At 45.2% G+C, this 26,910-nt stretch overlaps 1 protein-coding gene across 1 annotated transcript; it reads left to right on the top strand.

Moving 5' to 3' along the window:
• The first annotated feature begins 4,997 nt into the window (after window positions 1-4,997).
• SKA1 (spindle and kinetochore associated complex subunit 1) lies at window positions 4,998-23,361 on the top strand. Its single transcript, XM_034072547.1, has 9 exons — window positions 4,998-5,102; window positions 6,568-6,689; window positions 6,980-7,104; window positions 7,799-7,887; window positions 9,080-9,205; window positions 11,937-12,062; window positions 14,794-14,919; window positions 20,228-20,397; window positions 22,415-23,361. The coding sequence occupies exons 2-9, from the start codon at window positions 6,572-6,574 to the stop codon at window positions 22,561-22,563; spliced, it is 1,029 nt and encodes a 342-aa protein (XP_033928438.1). The 5' UTR covers window positions 4,998-5,102; window positions 6,568-6,571; the 3' UTR covers window positions 22,564-23,361.
• The last annotated feature ends 3,549 nt before the right edge of the window (window positions 23,362-26,910 follow it).

The raw sequence follows: 26,910 nt of genomic DNA, 5'->3' as shown, positions 1-26,910 counted from the left end.
CCTTCCCTCCTGCAGCTATGAGCTATGGGATCTGGTTATGTGCTTTGCAATGCCTTGCATTGCCCAGGAGTATGAAGTTCCTATCACAGCCTTGGGAAGCTTTATGCCCTGTTCTTTCCTGAGGCTCTCCACACACTCTGATGCCAAAGGGCTGTGCTCTGCACCAGCCTTCCCAGAAGAACAAGCACACCAGTCAGTTGCCAGCACATATAATAAATGATCAGAGCAATGCAGAGATATTCCAGCTGCTCCAGCCAATGAGCTGTCTTCATTTAGAGCTCGGCAAAGATGCCTTTATCCAAACACCCTTAGCATGGGGAACAGAAATTCGACATGTGTGCACATCTGCGGGGGTATGATATAATGGGCATCACACAGAAACATGGTGAGATGGCTCCTATGACTGGAGTGTTGGAATGGAAGGTTACAGGCTCTTTAGAAAAGACAGGCCCGGTAGGAAGGGAGGGAGATTTGCCATTTATGTTAGGGATAGGCTGGAGAGTATGGAACTCTGCCTGGGGACAGGTGAGCAGTCGACAGAGAGTTTGTGGGTCAGGGTTAAGGGGAAGACAATGATGGGAGACATTACTGTGGGGATCTGTTACAGGCCAACTGATCAAGAGGAACCTGTGGATGAAGTGCTCTATAGACAGATAGGAACAGCCTCATGCTCACAGGCCCTTGTTCTCATGGGGGACTTCAACCACCCTGATACCTGCTGGAGCAACGAAACGGCCCAGCACAAGCAATCCAGGAGGTTCCTCGACTGTGTGGAAGACAAATTCCTCCTGCAAGTAACAGAGGAGCTGACAAGGAGAGGTGCCCTGCTTGACGTTGTGCTCACCAACAGGGAAGGGCTGGTTGGAAATGTGATGCTCCAGGGCAGCCTTGGTTGTAGTGATCAAGAGATGGTTGAATTTGAGATCCTCAGGACAGTGAGAAGAGTGTGCAGCAAGCTCACTGCCCTGGACTTCAAGAGAGGAGACTTTGGCCTCTTCAGGAACCTGCTTAGCAAGGTTCCATGGGATATAGAATCATAGAATCATAGAATAGTTAGGATTGGAAAGGACCTCAAGATCATCCAGTTCCAACCCCCCTGCCATGGGCAGGGACACCTCACACTAAACCATATCACCCAAGGCTTCATCCAACCTGGTCTTGAACACTGCCAGGGATGGAGCATTCACTACCACCCTGGGCAACCCATTCCAGTGCCTCACCACCCTAACAGTAAAGAATTTCTTCCTTATATCCAGTCTAAACCTCTGCTGTTTAAGTTTCAACCCGTTACCCCTTGTCCTATCACCCTAGAGGGCAGGGGGGCCCAAGACTCATGGTTAATATTCAAGGATCACCTGCTACAAGCTCAGGAATATTGCATCCCAAAGTAGAAGGAAGTGCAGCAGGAGGGCCAGGAGACCCCATTGGATGGATAAGGAGCTGCTGTGGAAACTCTGAGGGAAAAAATAGGCTCATAAAAGGTGGAAGCAAGGACAGGTGGCCTGGGAAGAATACAGGGATATTGTTCGGGAAGCTAGGGACCAGGTTAGGAAAGACAAGGGCCACTTAGAATTAAAATTGGCTAGGGATGTAAACGATAACAGGAAGGGATTCCATAAGTACATGGCAAATAAAGAAGAGACTAGGGACAATGTAGGCCCATCCAGAAGCTATCAGGAGAGCTGGCTACCCTGGATTTGGAGAAGCCTGAGGTTCTTAATGACTTCTTTGCCTCCGTCTTCACTGGCAAATGTTCTGACCACACCACCCAAATCTTAGAAGGCAGATGCAGGGACTGTGAGAATAATGACCCTAGGCCCACTGTAGGAGAGAGAGGATCTGGTTCGAGACCATCTTAAAAACCTGAACGTACACAAGGGGTAACGGGTTGAAACTTAAACAGCAGAGGTTTAGATTGGATATAAGGAAGAAATTCTTTCCTGTGAGGGTGCTGAGGCACTGGAATGGGTTGCCCAGGGAGGTTGTGAATGCTCCATGCCTGGCACTGTTCAAGGCGAGGTTGGATGAAGCATTGGGTGACATGGTTTAGTGTGAGGTGTCTCTGCCCATGGCAGGGGGGTTGGAACTGGATGATCTTAAGGTCCTTTCCAACCCTAACTATTCTATGATTCTATAGAGACAGGCTGAGAAAGTTGGGGCTGTTCAGCCTGGAGAAATGAAGGCAGCGTGTAGACCTCAGAGCAGCCTTCCAGTATCTGAATGGGGGCTATAGGGATGCTGGGGATGGACTGTTCATTAGGGACTGTAATGATAGGACAAGGGGGAACAGGTTAAAACTTAAACAGGGGAAGTTTAGATTGGATCTAAGGAACTTCTTTACTGTAAGGGTAGTGAGGCACTGGAATGGGTTACCCAGGGAATTGGTGAATGCTCCATCCCTGGCAGTGTTCAAGGGAGGGTTGGATAGAGCCTGGGGTGGCAGGGTTTAGTGTGAAGTGTCCCTGGCCCTGGCCAGGGGGGTTGGAACTGCCAGATCTTAAGGTCCTTTCCAACCCTGACTATTCTGTGATTCTAAGTCTCATTGTCTCAGCTCTTTTCCTCTCTAGAGGATGCATCTTGCTGAGCACACTCCTTGGTTGAACTTGCAAACAAATTTGTCCTGTAAATTCCTTTTAATGTTCTGGCTTTGTTACTTTCTATTTAACTGACCATCCTTTTAATAAGAAAATCCTATATTGGTTCACATTAATACACTAAATGACAACATCAAAACTCTGAAATTGGATGGTGCTGGGAGAAAACCTCAAAACCAGCAACAGCAGTCCCAGAAATTCTCAAAATAACAGGCCCTGCTTTTTAATCTCACAGGTGGCAGTTTGGCTCCTGTGCTGCATTTTGTTTAGGTATGGCCAAGGAGAAAGCAGCCTAAACTGATAAATACAAGGAACACAAACCTCTGTTCTCAGCCGTCACGGAGGCTCAACTTAGTAGAACAAAGAAATGCTGGTGGGAAACTGCTCTGGGAGAATCTGCCTGTTAAAGCCTTTGCTTTCTTTTAGCTCAACGGCAACAAGAAGTTAAGTTTTTAAACAATTGAAGATTTCTGGGCAGCTACAGCTTCTCTGGTCAACATGGGCCTGGGCTTCAGCAGCCTCACAGTAAAGAACTTCCTAATGTCTGATTTAAATTTCCCCTCTTTCAGTTGAAAACCATTCTCTGTTGTCCCTTCACCACATGCTCTTGTCAAAAGCCCCACACTACAGGCCCTTGTCCCAAACCCCCTCCCCAGGTTTCTTTTAGGGCCCCTTTAGGCACTGGAGCTGCTCTCAGGTCTCCCCTTCAGGAGCCTTCTCTTCGCAGGCTGCCCCAGCCCGGCTCTCTCAGCCTGGCTCCAGAGGCTGGAGGTGTTCTGGGCCAGGCTGGATGGGGCTTGGAGCAAGCTGCTCTCGTGGAAGGTGTCCCTGCTCCTGGCAAGGCCCCTTCAAGCCAAACCATTCCAGCATAATATGGTTCTTATGGTCATATGTTGTAATTCGAGTTACTGCACAGGTGTTTGGTGCAAGACAACTAACAAGAAAGTTAAAATCTAGAACCAATATTTGAGGGAGCACAGTGTACAGTTCTGGTGTCCTCAACATAGAAAGGACATGGAGCTGTTGGAACAAGCCCAGAGGAGGCCACGAGGATGATCAGGGGGGACTGCAGCACCTCTTTTATGGAGACAAGCTGTGAAGGTTGGGGCTGTTCAGCCTGGAGAAGAGAAGGTTGTGTGGAGACCTCAGAGCAGCCTTCCGGTATCTGAATGGGGGCTATAGGGATGCTGGGGATGGACTGTTCATTAGGGACTGTAGTGATAGGACAAGGGGGAAAAGGTTAAAACTTAAACAGGGGAAGTTTAGATTGGATCTAAGGAACTTCTTTACTGTAAGGGTAGTGAGGCGCTGGAATGGGTTACCCAGGGAACTGGTGAATGCTCCATCCCTGGCAGTGTGCAAGGGAGGGTTGGATAGAGCCTGGGGTGGCAGGGTTTAGTGTGAGGTGTCCCTGGCCCTGGCCAGGGGGGTTGGAACTAAGTGAACTTAAGCTCCTTTCCAACCCAAACTGTTCTGTGACTCTTTGATTCTGTGACAATTGCTTGTTAAACAGGGCCTTTGGTTCTCCCCTCCCCTTTACTGATGCCTTTATTGTGTGCCGACAGAAATACAGCCTATGTATGTCCAGTTAGTGTACAAGTTGGATAATTAGATGTATACGGTGTGAAAGATGGGAATCTCAGAACACAACACCTCAGTGTGGTTGTGCAGACAGGACTGCTGGTGGGGTTTGTGCTGGCTCCCGTGTGCCACTGAAGATGTGATTGCTTTCGGCTGCTCAGTATGTTAGAATTCTGTGTGGTTGTAGGGGCCAGCTTCAGTAACTTAGTTACTGTCAGTGCAAGTCCTTCTGTGCTGGTTTTCCTTTCTTCTTACAGGTCTGCTGAATGCAGTCAGTGCTTGGAGCGCACTGCTGCTTTAAACACGGCCCTTCTTTAACTCATTTGTACGTTAATCTGTTTCTCAGTTCTTCAGGAAGGTTGGGTTATTTTTAACGTTGGAGAGAGAGCTGAGAGCTACGGTTCATTAGAGAGCTGCGGAAAAGCAGCAGAGGTTTTGCTTGGTTTTAATTTGCAGAGATAAACAGCTTCTCCTTAGCAATAAACCTTTATAGATGGAGTTGAGCAGGAAAACGAATTAGTTGGGGGTAACTTCGCCCTCTCCTGCAGAGCAAAGAAAAGGGACTAGAGTGTTTTGTGGGAGCCATACGAGTGTGTCCGTGCTGCAAACCGCTGTTTGATGAACACTGCTGTTACCGACGGCCTCGCCTTCTGTTGAAGGCCGCCATTGACTGAACGTTCATCACCCCCAGCACCGCTGCGGGGCCGCTGCTTGGGGGGGGAGGTGGGGGGGCTGCTTGCGGGCCGCTCTGCTGCTCTCCCCCCGCCGTGCCCACCTGCAGCGCATGCGCCAGCTCTAGACCCGCCCGCCCGAGCGCGGTTTGAAAGCGGAGCAGTCCCTGCCCAGCCGCTGTGCTCGGGAATTGCTGTGCTGGTTGCTTTGCTTGTTGTGGTGCTGCTCGGAGCCGCCGCCGCAAGGATCGCGGAGGTGAGGAACGGGGAACAGAAGGGGTCGTGCTGGGGGGCTTGGTGAGGGAGCTGGGGGTGGCCCGGGGTAATGCGGGTTAGGAGGGAGCCCCTCCCGCTTCTGCTGAGGCGCGGAGATCGGCCGGGCCCTCCTAAGTGACTAATAAGTGATGTGTGCCGGTTCGTAGCGCTGTAAAATGCAAAGGGAAGTAAACCTTTGTTTTGCGGTGTGGTGGATCCACCATGAGGGTGGTGAGCTCAGCGCTGGCACAGGGTGCCCAGAGAAGCTGTGGCTGCCCCATCCCTGGCAGTGCTCAAGGCCAGGCTGTGCGGTTCCTGAGGGAATGCTAAGGGTCCCGGGTCTCATGGCGGACGGGCGGCCGGTGTGGCAGGGCCGTGGCAGCGGGGCTGGCACGGATCTGCACATGACGAGTGTGCAGTGAGTCCAGAACCCCCCGTGTGCTGGGCTGCACCCCCAGAGTGTGAGCAGCAGCTCAGGGAGGGGATCCTGCCCCTGTGCTGTGCTCTGGGGAGACCCCCCCTGCAGCCCTGATCCAGCTCTGGGGCAGCAGCACAGAGAGCTGGGCTGGGGCAGCCTGGAGGAGAGAAGGCTCCTGAAGGGGAGACCTTAAAGGAGCTCCAGTGCCTAAAGGGGCTGCAGGAAAGCTGGAGAGGGGCTTGGGACAAGGGCCTGTAGGGACAGGCCAAGGGGAATGGCTTGAACCGGACAGAACAGGGGAGACTGAGCTGAGCTCTTAGGCAGAAGCTGTTCCCTGTGAGGGTGCTGAGGCGCTGGCACAGGGTGCCCAGAGAAGCTGTGGCTGCCCCATCCCTGGCAGTGTTCAAGGCCAGGTTGGACACAGGGGCTTGGAGCAGCTGCTCCAGTGGAAGGGGTCCCTTCCCGTGGCAGGGGGTTGGAAATGGAGGAGCTTTAAGCTTTCTTGCAGGCAGAAGCGTTCTGGTTTTGTGCGTCCATTCTCTGCTCTGGCAGGCAGGAGCATGTTGGTGTTGTTGTGTTTTTGTTGGTGGTGGTTGTTTTTTTTTGGTGGGTTTTGTTTGTTTGTTTAATTATTAAAAAAACCTGCAACAAACACAGGCTTTTGAAATATTGATCACCTCATGATGTATCCCAGAGAGGGATTTATAAGTCTGCTCTATATAAACCACTATTTCCTGGTTTTGCAGTAAGTTTCCAACTCCTTTAGTAGTGAGCACTTTAATATAATAAAGATGTAATTCAATTTCATGAGGAATTGTATGTTAGTACACTGTGTTTATCTCCAGAGTTCAGGAAATTGCTTTGTTTGGTCTAACAGCAGTCACTTTGTGCTTTTGGTGTTGTAAAATAAAAGGTAGTTACTCCATTTACTGCTTCATTTAGGTTCCTTTTGCTGCTTTGGCAGATCAGGGTCCTCTTTAAAATGCTGCTTTCATGCCTAGTGTTTGCAATTCTTTCTGAAATTACTGCATTCTTTGTTTCCCTTCAGAGTGATGGCAGAGAGTTCTGAATCTTCTTGCTTGCAAAGGTTGCTCTCAGACCTGGACTCTTTAGATGCTGAAATGGAAAAGATTTCATCTTTGAGACTGTTTTTTCAATTTACACGGAAAGGTAAAAGGAACTGAAGAGTGGGTTTTGCTTTTAAGCTGTAGCAGTAGTGGGTAAAGCTTAGTGCTTTCTGGCCTTGTGCTGGAGAGAAGCTTTTATTCCCACAGCAGCTTTGAACTGTTGGCTCTATGGTTGACAGTTTGACCAGCAAATATTGCTGCTTCTTCTGGGAAGATACTGGTGTTTGGGGCACATAGACTTAGTAGATAATTGCTGCATGTGGAGGGGAGGGAAATGGGATTTTCATTTTGTGTTGGAGATGGTTTGGCTTAATGTTCTTTCTTTTTTGGCAGGTCAAAAATCATCCCTTAAGTATGTGGTTGTTAAAGTAAGAAAGCAGATAGTATCCTTGCATGGTCTCCTGAAGAAAATAGAATCTGATTGTCAAGAAAATATTGAACAGGCAGCATCGCTAAAAGTAATCTTTTTTTTTTTAATCCTGTTCATAAAACACTGGCAGATTCAAAGGGTTGTTTGATAAGGGTGTGGTAGTTCTTTTCCAGATCCTCACTGCCTACAGAAGAAGGTGGGGCCTGTACTGGGTTTACTAATGGTTTATTAAGAAGCTCTCCAGCACAGTAAAAACTAAATATTGTATTTATCAAGTTTTATACATTGAAAGCACATCTTTATCTTAACAGACACACGAGATAAACAGCAGTTCTATTTTTGAATCCTTGCTATAGCTACGAAAACTATTTAATGAGAGTATTTATGTGTTGTTCTGATAAGTGTTTGCAGTGCTTTCATGTGTTAAGTCTTTCTGAAAGTGTTGCTCGGGGAATGTAGATGGGTTTCCTGTACTATGTGTTCATTGCCCTCACCATTCCCCTGCCGAGACTTAGTAAGGTATATTGGTAAAGATTTTTCTTGCCCATTCAGTCACCTGCCACTTTGAGGGCAAGGACAGACATTGTTAGAATAGTTTTTCTGAGCTTTACTAGTTGCGTTTTGGAAAGTGCGGGGTAAAGAATTGAGATGATGAGGGGAGAGCAAAGAACATCTGTTGCCAAGTTAAAAATTACTTTAGCAATACCCTAATAGTAAACTAATTTTGCGTGCTTGACATTAATACTTCAAGATTTCTGATAAAGTCTTAACATTAATTTTAGGAGCTCCGCCACATTGTGGAGAAGGAACAGAATGAAGCACAGCACTTACTGGAAGCACTTCCTAATGGTTTTAGTGCGCAGGACGGCTGGTACGTGTTACATAAATATGGAGGGCTTGGGCTGTTCCTGGCATTGTCCATCCGCAGAATGGTATTCCTTTTCCTGTATATTAACTGTAAACATTTGGGAGCTGAGGTTGTTACATGTATTGATTCCAGAGTTTGCTCTTGACTGTTCACTTTCAAGCTTGTGCTAGAACCCTAAAAACTCACTCACGTGAACCCTGTAAAACACTAGTCATCTTCCCTAGCAAGAAGGACACTGGGTTTTGGGGGGGTTGCATTGAGGAACGCATGAAATCTCAGCCCTCACGTCAACAGATGGGGCACTACTGCGCCTGTCAGTGACTGCAGGGCCCTGTCAAACAAAGCTCTCTTCTTGTGGCAAGGGTAGACTGAAGTAGAGGATCAGTTATTTGTGACAGATCAGTTTGGTACTGCTTTGAGTTATTTGTGTTGAGCATCTCAGCCCAGTAATGTCCTTGTATTCAGATGGCTTAGGCTAAATGCATCCTCTTTGCTGTTCTCTTAGCCGTGAGTAGGAGAGCAGCTGGGTCGGTGAGTGGCAAATAATTTGGTGTTTGAGGCTCTAAGCTGAGGGTTTTGAGGAAAAGTAATTTTATGAAAATAATTCTCTAATAATCACTCAAAGCAGGACGTTCCTCAGCTTTTGGGATCTTGCCTAAGGAACAGAAATTCCTATATAAACAACCCCAGCCTGCTGCATGGTGTGGAATTCCTTTGCTTTATAACCTTAATGACTTATCTAACCCATGGTATATAATCTTAAGGGGTGAGTCAGGCTTCCCATGGTTTGAAATTGTTTCAAAGAGCTGTGAAGTGTTTGAGATCTGCCTGTTAGACTGCAACTCTGTGCTGTGGTTCACGTGATGAAAAGCCAGGCCTCATGTTCTGTGTGAAATGTAATGGTACGCTGAATTCCAAAGTGCTCAGTGCTGTGTTTGGAGTGCTTCTAATTCACTGGCTAGCAGCCTGTCTAGCAGAGACATTAAGAGCTATCCTGAAGTCAGCTGCATTCTTCAGCTGACAATGGAGTAGGCAGGCTTTATTAATTCTTTTTCTTTCAGAAAAGATTGTGAATTGTCTTCATTCACACAGATGGGTTGGAACTTAGTCCTGTGAGTGAGCAGATCGATATTGTAATGGTATTCTCCTTATACTTACGTGCTATTTATACACTTATTATTCATGCATTTTACAGTGAGTCTGTGGAATCCCAGAGATGTGATGTGAAGCAGCAAGTGAATGAAACAAAACGAAAAAAGGCAGCAAAATCACCTGTGAGCATTCTGCCTGTGACCCCAGAAGATCTTGGGGAAATTCCTGCGTAAGTATGAGTGGCTTTTCTTACTGCTGTCATGCCAGTGTGGTGGGAAGGGCAGGTCTGGGTGAGTGAGCTCTTGCAGATCTGAGACTGACAGAGCTGCTTTAGAGTTGTAGATGTTCCACAGGGTGGAAAGTTGTGCTGTCAGCTCAAGCTAGCTTATATGCAGCACTGTAAAACGTGGAAATGAAAGTAATGGAGGTGATTATGTTCCTTTCTAATGTGTATGTTGGGAAGATGAGAAATCATCACTTAAACGCCAAACCTCTCATCTCTAAAGTCACTTTATGAAATATCTTGGCTACGGAATGTATGGATGGGTTCTCCTTGTGTTCTGCAAAGAGGAATTAAAAACTGAGCCATCCTGTCATAAGAGGAAAGGTATGGTTAAGCTTAAAAGGAAAACTAATGATAAATGCTGGTTTTATTGTACCTGACAGTTGGTTTAGGTCTTGACTTACCAAGCTGTTCTGGGACAGGAAATAAATCAGACTTGTTAAAAGCAACAAAGACCACCTACTGAAAGATCCGAGATTTCTGGAAAGCTGTGGGTTTTTTTCCCTACGATCGGGACCTGATTATTAGATGTTCTTGTGTGCAGTCTGACATGTAGTAGTAACATTTCTTAAATAGTATTTTTTGGACAAGGTCAAATATTTCTGCCAAAATGAGGGAGTTCTCTTGATGCCTGAAGCTAAGTTGTTATCCTAAAATCCTACACTGATTTGGGTTGGAAGGGACCTTAAAGCTCACCCAGATCCAACCTCCCTGCTCAAACAAATGCTCGATGGAGCATAATTGGTCAGGATCCATCTGTATTGCTGTAAATAGGTCTTCAGTCCTCTTCCTCAAACGTTCTTCCATTGACTTTCTCCATTTCTGTTCCTATGTGTCTCAAAATGCATGGGGAGCCAAGTACTGATTGTCTATTGAGTGCATTTTGTAAGTGATGGAGAAAGCAAAGCACTTGAGCCCTGGTGATGCAGGCCTTCAAATCTGAGGAAGAATGAGAATGTACGCACAGAGGAATGGGACACTTCATGGGTTTAGCTGTTTTTCTCTCATGTTCTTGGTTCTGATGTTCTCATTTAGCAGAGGAATCTCACTGATATGAAAAGCAAGTTGAGTATGTCTTCAGGCCTTTGTATTCCAGGTGTTTATTTAGAGAGCAGTTTATCATTACACAAAAGCAAGGTTCTGAAACATGCTTCAGTTCTTTCCTTTTGTGGTTCAGGTTAGCAGGCAACTGTGTAAATGTACTATCTCATTGCAGCTACGTAGTGTCAAGGTAGTGGGTGGGAAGCCAAAGCAGAAGTACCTGCATGTCACAGATGGTATAGATGAGCAGGGAATCCTCGAGGAAAGGTATGTTTCTTGTGGTGAGGCAGAGAGCAGAAGTCAGGAGTGTACAGGAGGAATGACGTTTTAAGATGCGAACTCGCATCTCTTGGTCCTTGTGTTTCTCCTATTTCATATCCTCCTTCCACACCACCAAAATCCACACCCTTCCCTGAGGGAAGTCTTTGCTGATGTGCCCTGCCAGTAGTGCTCACACAGGGGCGCCAGGATAAATCTTGTGCAGTGCCTCATCGTTTTTTTCAGCTGTTTAAATCGGCATTAGTGTAACTGGTTTTCAGAAGGGCTCTGCCTTGTGGTGTGGCAGGGAGCAGAGCCTTCACCTCGTCCCTGAGGTGCAGACCAGGCAGATTGTGAGTCCAGCAGGTGGCACTGGCTGTCTTCTAGACTGCACTCATCTTCCCTAGCAAGAAGGACACTGGGTTTTGGGGGGGTTGCATTGAGCAACGCATGAAATCTCAGCCCTCACGTCAACAGATGGGGCACTACTGCGCCTGTCAGTGACTGCAGGGCCCTGTCAAACAAAGCTCTCTTCTTGTGGCAAGGGTAGACTGAAGTAGAGGATCAGTTATTTGTGATAGATCAGTTTGGTACTGCTTTAAGTTATTTGTGTTGAACATCTCAGCCCAGTAATGTCCTTGTATTCAGATGGCTTAGGCTAAATGCATCCTCTTTGCTGTTCTCTTAGCCGTGAGTAGGAGAGCAGCTGGGTCGGTGAGTGGCAAATAATTTGGTGTTTGAGGCTCAAAGCTGAGGGTTTTGAGGAAAAGTAATTTTATGAAAATAATTCTCTAATAATCACTCAAAGCAGGACGTTCCTCAGCTTCTGGGATCTTGCCTAAGGAACAGAAATTCCTATATAAACAACCCCAGCATGCTGCATGGTGTGGAATTCCTTTGCTTTATAACCTTAATGACTTATCTAACCCATGGTATATAATCTTAAGGGGTGAGTCAGGCTTCCCATGGTTTGAAATTGTTTCAAAGAGCTGTGAAGTGTTTGAGATCTGCCTGTTAGACTGCAACTCTGCGCTGTGGTTCACGTGATGAAAAGCCAGGCCTCATGTTCTGTGTGAAATGTAATGGTACGCTGAATTCCAAAGTGCTCAGTGCTGTGTTTGGAGTGCTTCTAATTCACTGGCTAGCAGCCTGTCTAGCAGAGACATTAAGAGCTATCCTGAAGTCAGCTGCATTCTTCAGCTGACAATGGAGTAGGCAGGCTTTATTAATTCTTTTTCTTTCAGAAAAGATTGTGAATTGTCTTCATTCACACAGATGGGTTGGAACTTAGTCCTGTGAGTGAGCAGATCGATATTGTAATGGTATTCTCCTTATACTTACCTGCTATTTATACACTTATTATTCATGCATTTTACAGTGAGTCTGTGGAATCCCAGAGATGTGATGTGAAGCAGCAAGTGAATGAAACAAAACGAAAAAAGGCAGCAAAATCACCTGTGAGCATTCTGCCTGTGACCCCAGAAGATCTTGGGGAAATTCCTGCGTAAGTATGAGTGGCTTTTCTTACTGCTGTCATGCCAGTGTGGTGGGAAGGGCAGGTCTGGGTGAGTGAGCTCTTGCAGATCTGAGACTGACAGAGCTGCTTTAGAGTTGTAGATGTTCCACAGGGTGGAAAGTTGTGCTGTCAGCTCAAGCTAGCTTATATGCAGCACTGTAAAACGTGGAAATGAAAGTAATGGAGGTGATTATGTTCCTTTCTAATGTGTATGTTGGGAAGATGAGAAATCATCACTTAAACGCCAAACCTCTCATCTCTAAAGTCACTTTATGAAATATCTTGGCTACGGAATGTATGGATGGGTTCTCCTTGTGTTCTGCAAAGAGGAATTAAAAACTGAGCCATCCTGTCATAAGAGGAAAGGTATGGTTAAGCTTAAAAGGAAAACTAATGATAAATGCTGGTTTTATTGTACCTGACAGTTGGTTTAGGTCTTGACTTACCAAGCTGTTCTGGGACAGGAAATAAATCAGACTTGTTAAAAGCAACAAAGACCACCTACTGAAAGATCCGAGATTTCTGGAAAGCTGTGGGTTTTTTTCCCTACGATCGGGACCTGATTGTTAGATGTTCTTGTGTGCAGTCTGACATGTAGTAGTAACATTTCTTAAATAGTATTTTTTGGACAAGGTCAAATATTTCTGCCAAAATGAGGGAGTTCTCTTGATGCCTGAAGCTAAGTTGTTATCCTAAAATCCTACACTGATTTGGGTTGGAAGGGACCTTAAAGCTCACCCAGATCCAACCTCCCTGCTCAAACAAATGCTCGATGGAGCATAATTGGTCAGGATCCATCTGTATTGCTGTAAATAGGTCTTCAGTCCTCTTCCTCAAACGTTCTTCCATTGACTTTCTCCATTTCTGTTCCTATGTGTCTCAAAATGCATGGGGAGCCAAGTACTGATTGTCTATTGAGTGCATTTTGTAAGTGATGGAGAAAGCAAAGCACTTGAGCCCTGGTGATGCAGGCCTTCAAATCTGAGGAAGAATGAGAATGTACGCACAGAGGAATGGGACACTTCATGGGTTTAGCTGTTTTTCTCTCATGTTCTTGGTTCTGATGTTCTCATTTAGCAGAGGAATCTCACTGATATGAAAAGCAAGTTGAGTATGTCTTCAGGCCTTTGTATTCCAGGTGTTTATTTAGAGAGCAGTTTATCATTACACAAAAGCAAGGTTCTGAAACATGCTTCAGTTCTTTCCTTTTGTGGTTCAGGTTAGCAGGCAACTGTGTAAATGTACTATCTCATTGCAGCTACGTAGTGTCAAGGTAGTGGGTGGGAAGCCAAAGCAGAAGTACCTGCATGTCACAGATGGTATAGATGAGCAGGGAATCCTCGAGGAAAGGTATGTTTCTTGTGGTGAGGCAGAGAGCAGAAGTCAGGAGTGTACAGGAGGAATGACGTTTTAAGATGCGAACTCGCATCTCTTGGTCCTTGTGTTTCTCCTATTTCATATCCTCCTTCCACACCACCAAAATCCACACCCTTCCCTGAGGGAAGTCTTTGCTGATGTGCCCTGCCAGTAGTGCTCACACAGGGGCGCCAGGATAAATCTTGTGCAGTGCCTCATCGTTTTTTTCAGCTGTTTAAATCGGCATTAGTGTAACTGGTTTTCAGAAGGGCTCTGCCTTGTGGTGTGGCAGGGAGCAGAGCCTTCACCTCGTCCCTGAGGTGCAGACCAGGCAGATTGTGAGTCCAGCAGGTGGCACTGGCTGTCTTCTAGACTGCACTCATCTTCCCTAGCAAGAAGGACACTGGGTTTTGGGGGGGTTGCATTGAGCAACGCATGAAATCTCAGCCCTCACGTCAACAGATGGGGCACTACTGCGCCTGTCAGTGACTGCAGGGCCCTGTCAAACAAAGCTCTCTTCTTGTGGCAAGGGTAGACTGAAGTAGAGGATCAGTTATTTGTGATAGATCAGTTTGGTACTGCTTTAAGTTATTTGTGTTGAACATCTCAGCCCAGTAATGTCCTTGTATTCAGATGGCTTAGGCTAAATGCATCCTCTTTGCTGTTCTCTTAGCCGTGAGTAGGAGAGCAGCTGGGTCGGTGAGTGGCAAATAATTTGGTGTTTGAGGCTCAAAGCTGAGGGTTTTGAGGAAAAGTAATTTTATGAAAATAATTCTCTAATAATCACTCAAAGCAGGACGTTCCTCAGCTTCTGGGATCTTGCCTAAGGAACAGAAATTCCTATATAAACAACCCCAGCATGCTGCATGGTGTGGAATTCCTTTGCTTTATAACCTTAATGACTTATCTAACCCATGGTATATAATCTTAAGGGGTGAGTCAGGCTTCCCATGGTTTGAAATTGTTTCAAAGAGCTGTGAAGTGTTTGAGATCTGCCTGTTAGACTGCAACTCTGCGCTGTGGTTCACGTGATGAAAAGCCAGGCCTCATGTTCTGTGTGAAATGTAATGGTACGCTGAATTCCAAAGTGCTCAGTGCTGTGTTTGGAGTGCTTCTAATTCACTGGCTAGCAGCCTGTCTAGCAGAGACATTAAGAGCTATCCTGAAGTCAGCTGCATTCTTCAGCTGACAATGGAGTAGGCAGGCTTTATTAATTCTTTTTCTTTCAGAAAAGATTGTGAATTGTCTTCATTCACACAGATGGGTTGGAACTTAGTCCTGTGAGTGAGCAGATCGATATTGTAATGGTATTCTCCTTATACTTACCTGCTATTTATACACTTATTATTCATGCATTTTACAGTGAGTCTGTGGAATCCCAGAGATGTGATGTGAAGCAGCAAGTGAATGAAACAAAACGAAAAAAGGCAGCAAAATCACCTTTGAGCATTCTGCCTGTGACCCCAGAAGATCTTGGGGAAATTCCTGCGTAAGTATGAGTGGCTTTTCTTACTGCTGTCATGCCAGTGTGGTGGGAAGGGCAGGTCTGGGTGAGTGAGCTCTTGCAGATCTGAGACTGACAGAGCTGCTTTAGAGTTGTAGATGTTCCACAGGGTGGAAAGTTGTGCTGTCAGCTCAAGCTAGCTTATATGCAACACTGTAAAACCTGGAAATGAAAGTAATGGAGGTGATTATGTTCCTTTCTAATGTGTATGTTGGGAAGATGAGAAATCATCACTTAAACGCCAAACGTCTCATCTCTAAAGTCACTTTGAGTTTATGAAATATCTTGGCTACGGAATGTATGGCTGGGTTCTCCTTGTGTTCTGCAAAGAGGAATTAAAAACTGAGCCATCCTGTCATAAGAGGAAAGGTATGGTTAAGCTTAAAAGGAAAACTAATGATAAATGCTGGTTTTATTGTACCTGACAGTTGGTTTAGGTCTTGACTTACCAAGCTGTTCTGGGACAGGAAATAAATCAGACTTGTTAAAAGCAACAAAGACCACCCACTGAAAGATCCGAGATTTCTGGAAAGGAAAGCTGTGGTTTTTTTCCCTACAGTCGGGACCTGATTATTAGAGGTCCTTGTCTCCTGGGTTCAGCTGTAGTAGTCATTTTTCTCCTTTTTAGCAGCCATCTTTTCACCGCTGGGGCAGTTGATCCCAAGTGTACTGGACACCTCTCCAAGTAAACGTGAACCGTGGCCTGCACTCTACTGCCAAAGGGACCGAGAAAAATGCCTTGGCAATATCAGTTGTGCCATCCCTCTTAGCTGCCTTTGACTCCATTTCCCACTGAAGTTCTAGCATGTCTGGTATGGCAGCACTCAATGGTGGGGTGACTTCATTCGGGCCATGATAGTCTACAGTGAGTCTTCACTTCCGCACTGGCCATATGGGGCTAAACTGGCCAGACCACAGCAACTTGCCCCATCCTGTGCTTCTCCATTAAGGGGTGTTTTGCAGTCTGTCTTGTAGGAACAACTCTTCTTAAATGGCATTTTTTGGACAAGGACAAATATTTCTGCCAAAATGAGGGAACTCTCTCGATGACTAAATTGTGATCCTAAAATTAGAGACTGTTTAGGTTGGAAGGGAGCTTAAAGCTCCTCCAGTTCCAACCCCTGCCATGGGAAGGGACCCCTTCCACTGGAGCAGCTGCTCCAAGCCCCTGTGTCCAACCTGGCATTGAGCACTGCCAGGGATGGGGCAGCCACAGCTTCTCTGGGCACCCTGTGCCAGGGCCTCAGCACCCTCACAGGGAAAAGCTTCTGCCTAAGAGCTCAGCTCAGTCTCCCCTGTTCTGGCAGGTTCAAGCCATTCCCCTTGGCCTGTCCCTACAGGCCCTTGTCCCAAGCCCCTCTCCAGCTTTCCTGCAGCCCCTTTAGGCACTGGAGCTGCTCTCAGGTGTCCCCTTCAGGAGCCTTCTCTTGCCCAGGCTGCCCCAGCCCAGCTCTCTCAGCCTGGCTCCAGAGCAGAGCTGCTCCAGCCCTCGCAGCATCTCCATGGTCTCCTCTGGGCTCACTGGTTCATTGTTACCAAGAGTCTGGTTTCAGTGTGTTCCCTGGTAGCACTTATTTCTGTAAGATTTTTTTATTATTGAGTCAGAATGTTGAGCTGCTCCTATTTTTTACTGTTGTGATCATTTCTGTTATATGGTGGATTTAATCCTGTAGATACTTCTCTCTGATAAAACTTTGGAAAGGTGAATCTGGAGTACATGAATTTTTAGTCCCATGCTACGGCAGGAGTAGTTCCAGGCAAACATTCCAGGCAAATATTGTGTCTTCCACTTTCAACTACAGTCTTCCATGTCACTTCTTGACTGTTTCATCATCCCTAAAAATGGAAGACTTTCCACTACTGATCCCAGGTTGGGAGGGTAGGGACAGAGCCCTCCTCTATTTATTCTGGATTTATAAAAAGGTCACATCTTAAGCTGTGCTTATGGAGCTGTAGAAGTACTTTTACTCATATGGGAAAAGCGTGTTTGTTCTGTGGAGGATGATTTACATGAATTTAAATAGTACTATTAATCTTCCAATTTTTATCTGTTGCCTGGCTGTGTAGTAATAGACTGGGAGAGTGTGCTAAGCTTGCCATCTCACATCCTATTTATTCAAATCTAACCAGCAAGCTTGCGACCCAAGTTTTCTCACACTTCACATATTGTCTTAGAACAATGAGAGTTAGGCTCATATCCCAGTTCTCTAGGTCAGCACTGGTTCCAATGTTGGGTCTCTTTACCTGCTGCATTTTTACACAGCTCTAGTGCTAGAGCTGCTTGGCTGTGCTAGCACAGGACTGTGCCTATGCTAAGCCTGTTTGAGGGACTTAGTAAAGCACAAATGCATCACATATGTGTCTAAATCCTATACCAGCTGGGTATCTTGGATTTTGCATCTGCCAAGAGTCTCATTCCTCTCCTTTCCTCCCACAGCTGCTATAGATTGTAACTGAATAGGTGGTTTTCACCCTCTTTGTGCTGAATGTGAGCAACAGTCTACTCCTGACATCATTAGGGCACAAAAAAGGGGATTGTCTGCAGTGGTTTCCTAATTTTGGAACTCTGCAGCAGGTATTTAGCACACGTCCATGCTGTGTTAAAGTGTGGATACAAGAGTCCCTTGATCAAGCAGAATGCTTCAGCACAGTAAGAAACTTGCAAATTATCTCACCCTTCAAATCTGTCAAGAAAGGCACTTTTTGGAGGAAGAGAAAGGAAGTTGCACAGTGGATGTCTCAGTTAACATTGAATTCAAGGCAAAAGAAGATGCTTGCTTTATTCCCTGTGTAAAATTCTTACCCCTTAAAATATTTTAGAATCTGCATATTCATTATAACTCTCAAGTCTCAGAAGATGGTAACTTGGGGAAATAGAGGTTTCTTTTTGCCTAAGCACTTTTGAGGGAGCAGGCTAGCCATTAGGAGGAGGTTCATCTCCAGTGACGTATATGTGATATACTGATGTTTTTTCTTTGAAGAACATAGCACTGTGCTTTGGCTTTCATACCTAGGGAGAAAGATGTTTTGAAAAGAGCTTCTGTGGATTAAAAAAAAAGAAATTGGGTCAGTCTTTTAAAAACTAAAGAAGAATCTGATTTACTTTTGCTTTTAGTGTAGTAAAATAGATTTTAAAGTTATTTTAAATCTAAATTAAAGGGGTGAATTTGTAACTTCTGAACTTTGTCTTTTCATGTTGCTGTATGTGCAAACAGAAACAAATATACCAGCATTTATGTGCTTGCCAGCCATGGCTGATCAAAACATGAGGGGGTTTTGTGACCCTTCTGGTTATGCACAGAAAAACAAAAAAGGCAGTTTCTTTTGGCATCATTTCATTTCAGATGAAGGCACCTACGTGTAAATGTCTGTGATACTGGTGTCCCTATGCTCATTGGGTGCCCCAGCTCCCCCTCTTGTCCCTGAATGCCTTTGGAGAAACCAGAAGGCAGTTGGCTAAGCCTGGCGCCCTGGTGCCATTGCAGGTGCTGTAGCACGCACTGTCAGATCTTTAGTTAGTGAGTTGTCTGTAAACCCCTTCATATCTGCTGGCCTCTGCCAATCCCCTTGGATTCCTGAGGGCCTGTCGTTGAGCACTCGTTTCTTAGGCTCAGGTAACCAAATCCTGCTTTTCTGTTTCTGCTTCTCACGCTCTTTGTCTTCTGATAGTGGGAGCATAGGAGCTTAAATCTAGGTATTTTATCCTCTGGCCTTAATCTTTGTAACTCTGCACCCTCCCCTGTGACTTTATAAATAGGCTAAGGGAGGCAAATAGAGCAATAAATAGCAGTTAATGTATACAGGCAAAGCCCTTCTGTGGTTGTTTATGCCAAGTGTGACTGAAGGTCAGGGATGACTGAAGTGCTGTTTTTATTTGAACAGATGCTATTTGTGCAAAGTAGAATATTTTTATATAAAAAAAAAGTCTGCACCTCAAACTTTGGTTTAATCAAAGTATCAATACAGTTGAAAACTGGCAGCAAATAACTTAGCAGCACTTCAGTCTGGAGTGAGAGCAAATGCTTTGAATTTAGGATTTTGTACAGTCCCCCTGCAGGCCTGTGTCCCTGGCAGGGACTGGCTATTCTTCATATTGACAGCAAACGCTTCTTTCTAGTTGGCAACTGTAGGATGCCTGCCCACATTGTGGTTTGGTATATTGAATTTCTCATTGATGAGCTACTTGTGCTTTTAATGTTTTGTATGTTTTCCAGATACGTTTTTTCCATTCAGATTAAAATGAGGGAAGAAATTTCCTGTTAATTGATCTTTTCAGTCTTACTCTCCTACAGCTTTTAGCCACCTGATGTACCAACCTGAAGAACTCTGTTCTTCAAATTAATTGCAACACTTTCCTCAGTTCCACACATCAGCAATTTGGTACTGAAGCAAACACCCAACAGCCAAGTTTGGTTTGTTGTAGTACCTGAAAAGCAATCACAGGATAATTCAGGTTACAAGGGTGCCCTCTCTGTTACTGCAGTAGTTCCTGGGGTTTTATTTTGCATTTAGCTTACTGCTTGTTTATGTGAGTTTCAGCCTTTGTTTTTAGATAATGGCTCTTCAGTTTGTAGCATGTTTCCTTTTGCTTGAATTCATGCCTTTACATTATAAATACTAAAGAGCTTAACTTGCAAATATTCCAGTGTTCTAATGCTTCCACATCACTTTGTTTTTATCTTCTGTGCTTCCTGCACCTCTAGGCTGTTACTGGCAGATCTTATTATCTTCGTGTCAGCTTTGTGATCCGCTCTGGAAGTTCAGAGGAACTGTGTCTTGCATAGCTCAATACGCTGCACAATAAAATCGAGAGAACAACACAAAACTGGTATTTCTTCAGAAAAGTTACAGGAGTGGCTCTAGGGTCACACACAGTATCTAGTGCAAATAACATTGCACTCTTAGGCAGAAGCATTTCAGTTTTGGCTTGTGCGATGTTTTCTGCAATGCTGTTTGATTTTTCTGCATTTGTATTTCAGGTGGTACAAGGTAACAGCAACCTTTGTTCCGTCTTGAAATGCTTCTTACAACTTAAGCACTGGGGTTTTGTTTTACTTAATTTAGCTTTCTAATGTTTCATCTCTCTGCTTTAAGTTTTATCACGGCTTTTTACTGTCAAGATTATTAGGCAGTCAAGGAAATGAACAAAATTAACGACTATGTTTATTCATTAACACAGAGCAGGAAAACTGAAGAAGAAACTGAATAAGGTGTTCAGTGAAGGCAGATGAAAGAGAAGAAGAAACACAGAACTTTGATTTTCTGGTTACTGATTTGTATTTTTCATTTGCAGGTATATGAAATGCCGCATAACATGTGATCAGATCAATGCAGTTGTTGAAAACCTGAACAAAGCAATTATGAGCAAATACAGGATCCGCAATCAGGCTCCAAGTTCTATGAGTGCAGCAGACAGAAACACGTACTACAGATACTTAAGAGAAGAAAGGAGTAACAAAGAAGGTATTTGTTTTATCCCTTTGTTAGTGCCAGATTTGTAACATTCAGATATTGCAGCACAAGTATAAAGATACTGAACAAAATACTGAATCATTAATAACAGCATGTGCTTTTCATGTTATGGTGTAACTCAGAGCATTTTATTCTCAGCAAACAGTCTATGCAGGCTGTGGTCAATGGTGGAATGGTGTAACCTGCTGGAGGTAAAATGTTTACAAAATCTGCTGTTACTTATTCTCAGATGAAAAAAAATTGTGGAAAAAGAACTAATAGTTTGTGAAGTTCCAGTCCTTCAGCAGTCTGGAGCTGGGAAAGTTCTGCTTCCACCTCCGTGGAAGGGAAGGGGAACAGAAATGAAGTTTGGTTCCAGATTAGATTCTAGGCCATAAGGAATAGAAGTGTCTTATTACTGTACAGATCTGGGTAATCAGTAGAAAGTCCTTTTTATATTCTCCGTATAAAAAACCTTTTAAAATACTCAACATAAAACCGTTTTCTGGCTAAAGTTGTACGGTGTAGCAACAAGGGTTATGTTTTTGTGTGAAGAGTTTTCCCATGACCAACTTGGTGGCTTTTTATATGTTTTTGCTTAAGAAATTATCGCTTTCACAGTGTGTTGTAGCAAAATCTTGGAGTGCACAAAGGTTTAGTGAGGAATTGCTACAAGTTCCGGAAGCTCCTGCTTTGATAACCAAGCTGTATAAATAGTGCTTTCAGTTTCTAAGTTAGAATGGACATGAACTATTAGAAACTTGTTGGGAAATCTGGGTAATCAGCCATGCTGCAGAGGGTTTATAGAAAAGACAGGGCTGTCTGATAGTCTCAAGAGGTTTTCTCCTCTTGAAAGTGTGGAGGGGGAGACAACAAACCAAAATGTCTTTCCCTCAACTTAGAAGCCAGCTGTACTTACAGGTTAGTTTTTCAAAGAGACATGGCACAATGAATCTCTAATATTAAAATACCCTATTTGACATTCTTCTTGAGAACAAGAACGTAATTATTCCTGGAGGGGTGTACTCCACATGCTGAGCTTGGCAATATCCTTAGAATGTTCTCAGGTGTCCGAGTTCAGACATAAAACATGGAGCAAACCCTATCTGTCTCGCAGAAGGAGAGTTCTTTATGTAGGGGCCTGCCTCTTAATTTTTGCCCTGGGCAGAATGCAAGAGTATTCTGCCCTAAGCATTCACTGGGAGCTCAGGAGTCACCTTATGACAAACTGAGACTTTTTCTTGCTTCTTTTGGATTTGTTGTTCATCGAGACTCTCCCAGTATTATAGTAGTGTGACAATATGCTGTGGGCTTGCTTGAGTGAGTCCAGAAGAGGCCACAGAGCTGCTGCGAGGGCTGGAGCAGCTCTGCTCTGGAGCCAGGCTGAGAGAGCTGGGCTGGGGCAGCCTGGACAAGAGAAGGCTCCTGAAGGGGAGACCTGAGAGCAGCTCCAGTGCCTAAAGGGGCTCCAGAAAAGCTGGAGAGGGGCTTGGGACAAGCTCTAACTTAGGCAGAAGCTGTTCCCTGTGAGGGTGCTGAGGCGCTGGCACAGGGTGCCCAGAGAAGCTGTGGCTGCCCCATCCCTGGCAGTGTTCAAGGCCAGGTTGGACACAGGGGCTTGGAGCAGCTGCTCCAGTGGAAGGGGTCCCTTCCTGTGGCAGGGGTTGGAACTGGAGGAGCCTTAAGTTTCTTCCAATACAGACCACTGTGTGATTGTATGTACACCCTGACAGGAGCATTTGTGTGGTTTGGGAGATGTTAGCTACAGCTGAAAACAGAGGGAGCTCACTGAATGGGGCCTGTGGATCGTGCAGGTTTTCCATTAACTTAATGAACCCTGGTAATTCTTCCTGGTGATAGTTTAGACGGTAGGACAAAGCTCCTGAGACAGTGTGAGGCTGCCCTACTGATGACTGTATTGCTCATCAGCACATGCAGTTGCTAAGTAGAAGCTGTGTAGTAATGTGTGCAATATCAAGTGTATCCTACAACAGTTATTTCTCTAGCAAAGCTGTTTTTTGTTTTCCAGGTTGTGTTTTTATTGTGGAGGAGGATATCAAACTGTTCACCCCTATGAAAACGGATAAGCGCTTCCATAAGATCATCGTCATCCTGCGCCACTGCCAAAGGCTGAGAGAAATTCGTGTCTCTGGAATTACCCGCTATGTCATATGCTAACATGCTTCACGTACTCTGCTTCCCCCAGATGTAGATGGCAGCAGTGTTTTGAGACGCAGAGAGAGTTTTGTTTTATGCAGAAAGTTTCCATGTGTGGATGTTACTTTTGAGATTTATTTTTTTCTGAAAGGCAGTGTTTTCCCTGCTGTGTTTTCATACAGTCTGGGTCAGGACAGGGAATCTCAAATGTCCTCAAAGTACCTGGTTTTTGTTTTGAAAACTTGAGAGGGAGCTAATGCCTTTTGATAAATTATATGTGCAAACCAAAGACGTGATTGGCTCATCTGTTGTCACAGGCAGTTCTAATCACATTTTCAGGTCAGCACTTGAAAGTTAATATCCTCTACATGGTCATGATGGTCTGGTTTTTGTTGATGAGTTAGAAACTGTGTCCCAAGCTCTGCAGCTACTCAAAGGGGATTTCATTACTTCATGAAGACAAAAAAGACAGTTAGATTTTTCTCTCAGATTTACCCTTGGACCAAAATTTTACAGAGCAGTGTCTGTTTTTCAGAAAAAAAGTTGACGTCCTCTGCAAGAATGGTGCCCAAACTTGTCAGTTTGTGATATAGAAGGTTGTTTTGACATACCTAGGAGTCCCAGAACAAACTTACTGCAATAAGTGCTAATTCTGCAAGTTGGTCAAAAAAGAGAAATGTGTGGTCTGCAAGTCTGTGTCTGTTTTAAACCCATGATCTAATCTAAAGTATCTGCTCTTATGGGCCCTGAATATGACAATGTGTTTAAAAAAGATTTTAAATTTATTAATAAAGGTGTACCCCAATCCATGCAATGCAACCCTGGATTTCTGTGTTTTTTTTCTGAGTGGGGGGTGTTGGTTGGTTTTGAGTTGGAGTTTTCTTGGTCTTCTACTTCGGGTACTGAGATCCAACCTGAGGTTTCTACTCTGCATTGTGTTGGAATAAACTGAGAGAACCACAGACTGGTTTGGGTTTGAGAGAAGCATAAATCATAGAATAGTTAGGGTTGGAAAGGACCTGAAGATCATCCAGTTCTCAGGGCAGGAACATCTCACACTAAACCATGTCACAGAATCAGAGAATCCCAAGGGTTAGAAGGGACCTCGAAAGATCATGTAGTCCAACCCCCCTGCAAGAGCAGGGTAACCTATAGTACATCACACAGGAACTTGTCCAGGCGGGCCTTGAATATCTCCAACGTAGGAGACTCCAGAACCCCCCTGGGCAACCTGTTCCAGTGCTCTGTCACTCTCACAGTAAAGAAGTTCTTCCTGATGTTAACGTGGAAGCTCCTGTGGTCCAGTTTACACCCATTGCCCCATGTCCTATCACTGGAAAAAACCTAGCTCCATCATCTTGACACCTACCCTTTACATATTTGTAAACATTGATGAGGTCACCCCTCTGTCACCCAAGGCTTTGTCCAGCCTGGCCTTGAACACTGCCAGGGATGGAGCATTCACAGCCTCTCTGGGCAACCCATTCCAGTACCTCACCACCCTCACAGGAAAGAACTTCTTCCTTACATCCAGTCTAAACCTCTGCTGTTTAAGTTTCAACCCGTTACCTCTTCTCCTATCGCTACAGTCCCTAGTGAAGAGTCCATCCCCAGCATCCCTGTAGCCCCCTTCAGATACTGGAAGGCTGCTCTGAGGTCTCCACACAGCCTTCTCCCAGCTGAACAGCCCCAACTTTCTCAGCCTGTCTCCATACAGGAGGTGCTCCAGCCCCTGATCATCCTCGTGGCCTCCTCTGGGCTTGTTCCAACAGTTCCATGTCCTTTTTATGTTGAGGACACCAGAACTGCACACAATACTCCAAGTGAGGTCTCACGAGAGCAGAGTAGAGGTGCAGGATCACCTCCTTTGACCTGCTGGTCACGCTTCTTTTGATGCAGGCCAGGATACAGTTGGTTTCTGGGCTGTAAGCACACACTGCTGGCTCATGTTCATTTTCTCGTCTACCAAGTCCTTCTCCTTGGGCTGCACTGAATTTCCTTTTTGCCCAACCTGTAGCTGTGCCTGGGATTGCTCCCACACAGGTGTAGGACCTTGTACTTGTCATGGTTAAACTTCATGAGGTTCGTATCAGCTCACCTCACAAGCGTGTCAAGGTCCCTCTGGATGGCATTCCTTCCCTCTAGCGTATCAACCAAACCACACAGCCTGGTGTCATCGGCAAACTTGCTGAGGGAGTACTCAAACCCACTGTCCGTGTCACCGACAAAGATGTTAAACAAGACTGGTCCCAGCACGGATCCCTGAGGGACAACCCTCATTACTGGTCTCCAGGCGGACATTGAGCCGTTGACCACAACTCTTTGTGTGTTTCTATCCAGCCAGTTCTTTATCCACCGTGTAGTCCACCTATCAAATTGATGTGTCTCCAATTTAGAGACAAGGTTGTCGTGTGGGACAGTGTCGAATGCTTTGCACAAGTCCAAGTAGATGACATCAACTGCTCCACCCCTGTCCATCAGTTCTGTAGCCCTGTCATATAAGGCCACCACACTGGTCAGGCAGGATTTCCCCTTAGTGAAGCCATGCTGACTGTCACCAAGCACCTTGTTGTTTTGACCTTCAAGCTCTGCCACAGGAGGGACACCTACCAGTAGACCAGATTGGTTACATCCTGATAGTTTGGTCAAGGGGGTGTTTTTCTGTCATTATGGTGTTATTCGGGGGGGGGGGGGGGGTTGGGATTTTTTTTTCTTAGTACTTGTTTTGCTCTGGGTAAGCTTGCTTGCCACATGCATATATATGTGTATATATATATGTATGTATATATGTATATGCATATATATATATATATTTCATCCTGCTTGTAATTCCTTTTCATGTGCTATCATGGGGATTGCAGTTTGTGAGTAACTGGATGCTGGTGAACAGCTGTCTGTCTGGTACAAAGGTTTTGAATTTTCTGAACTCTTTTCTCTCAGGCAAATTCTCACAAACCTGCTCATCATTTGTATCTGTTATCCCATCAGTGTGGGCTCCTTTCTTCCACCCCTCAAAAGGAGGTCTAGCCGTGGATGGTGGTCACTTACTGTAGCCTTCAACCCTTCTTCCTCAAGGGGTTCACACATACTTGCAAGCTAGTAAAGCGCAATGCCCTGGTGTCCCGACTGCTCAGCAAGTTCCTGTCTCCTCTCTTACGGATTTTCTGGTGTTTCCAGAGGGACACCAGATCCTAATTTTGGGGACAAAATGTTCATCTCTAGGAGCTGCTTTGAAAGATAACTATCTTCTTCTGTGTGTTTACTTGTTTCTCTCCCTGGCTAGCGCTCCCCGTTATCTTTCATCAGCATACAGCTGGCAATAGAACTAGATATCAGTGTTTCTGATCGTCCTGCCAGATGGTTTAACGTAATACTACTCCAAAATATAATGAGTTTGCAGCTTTCTGGCCTCTCTCATATCCCCACTTCTGAAAACAAGAAAACACAACGGAGGTAACACAAATTTAATTACCTGATATGTGAGTAAGGAATCATGATCTTCCCGCAGATGTAATCTCTTCTCTTCAGGACACTGCTGGGTTTCTGCCGTCACACCCTGGATGCAGCAGCAGGCATGAAGAACAGGAGAAACTGTTGATGAATATATCTGGTGAGCAAAGCTGCCTCCTCGGGCTGGTTGAGACAAAACACGGAACCTAATGTTTGCAAGGATCGGATGCGCTGTGGTGAATGTCTTGGGCAGAGGTGTCCAAGGCCAAGTTGGACAGAGCCTTGGGTGATGTGATTTAGTGTGAGGTGTCCCTGCCCATGGCAGGGGGGTTGGAACTGGATGATCTTGAGGTCCTTTCCAACCCTGACTATTCTATGATTCTATTCTATGGTTCTATGAGATGAAAAGAAATGTCAGTTAACTTTGGCCTTGTGGGTCAGAAATCAAACTAAATCCCATCGCCCTGCACATGGTGGAGGGTTCGGAGGATGGGAAAGATGCCATCTGACCATGACAGTGCCACTGCATGAGGCTGTGGGGCCTGTGCCAGCAGGGACCCTCCACATCCATCTAAAAAGTGTTCTTCATTCCTGTTGCTCTGCTGTTTTGTTAAAAGAAGAAGAAAGCTTGCTTTTTTTGTTGTTGCTTCCTAAACTTCCCTTTTGAAGAGGCACTAATGGAAACAATTATCTGTTGAAGTCAAAGCTCAGAGCTGTCTTATCCGTATTTAGTTGGGTGTTTAGCTGCGTGTTTTTTCAGGAGGCAGTGACTGCCATCTGTGAGAGCACATGCTCCCTTTCACTGTGCCCGTGTGGAGGAAGAGAAAATGAGTTTCATGTCATTCATGCTGGATCTTCACTTCCAGGCAGTTAGTACTGAGCAAAGCTGGCAGGTACCCATAAGGTAGGTAACAGCAG

This window comes from Melopsittacus undulatus, chromosome Z (assembly GCF_012275295.1).
Source record: "Melopsittacus undulatus isolate bMelUnd1 chromosome Z, bMelUnd1.mat.Z, whole genome shotgun sequence".
NCBI classification, from domain to species: domain Eukaryota; kingdom Metazoa; phylum Chordata; class Aves; order Psittaciformes; family Psittaculidae; genus Melopsittacus; species Melopsittacus undulatus.
This window is presented reverse-complemented; position numbering and strand designations above follow the sequence as displayed.

Bases quoted from the DNA above. Each gene is read 5' to 3' on its own strand.
- SKA1 (XM_034072547.1), top strand. From the start codon at position 6,572: ATGGCAGAGAGTTCTGAATCTTCTTGCTTGCAAAGGTTGCTCTCAGAC. The intron at 7,888-9,079 runs GTACGTGTTACA...TGCATTTTACAG, and splicing joins TTTAGTGCGCAGGACGGCTG to TGAGTCTGTGGAATCCCAGA. The intron at 20,398-22,414 runs GTATTTGTTTTA...TTTGTTTTCCAG, and splicing joins AGAAAGGAGTAACAAAGAAG to GTTGTGTTTTTATTGTGGAG.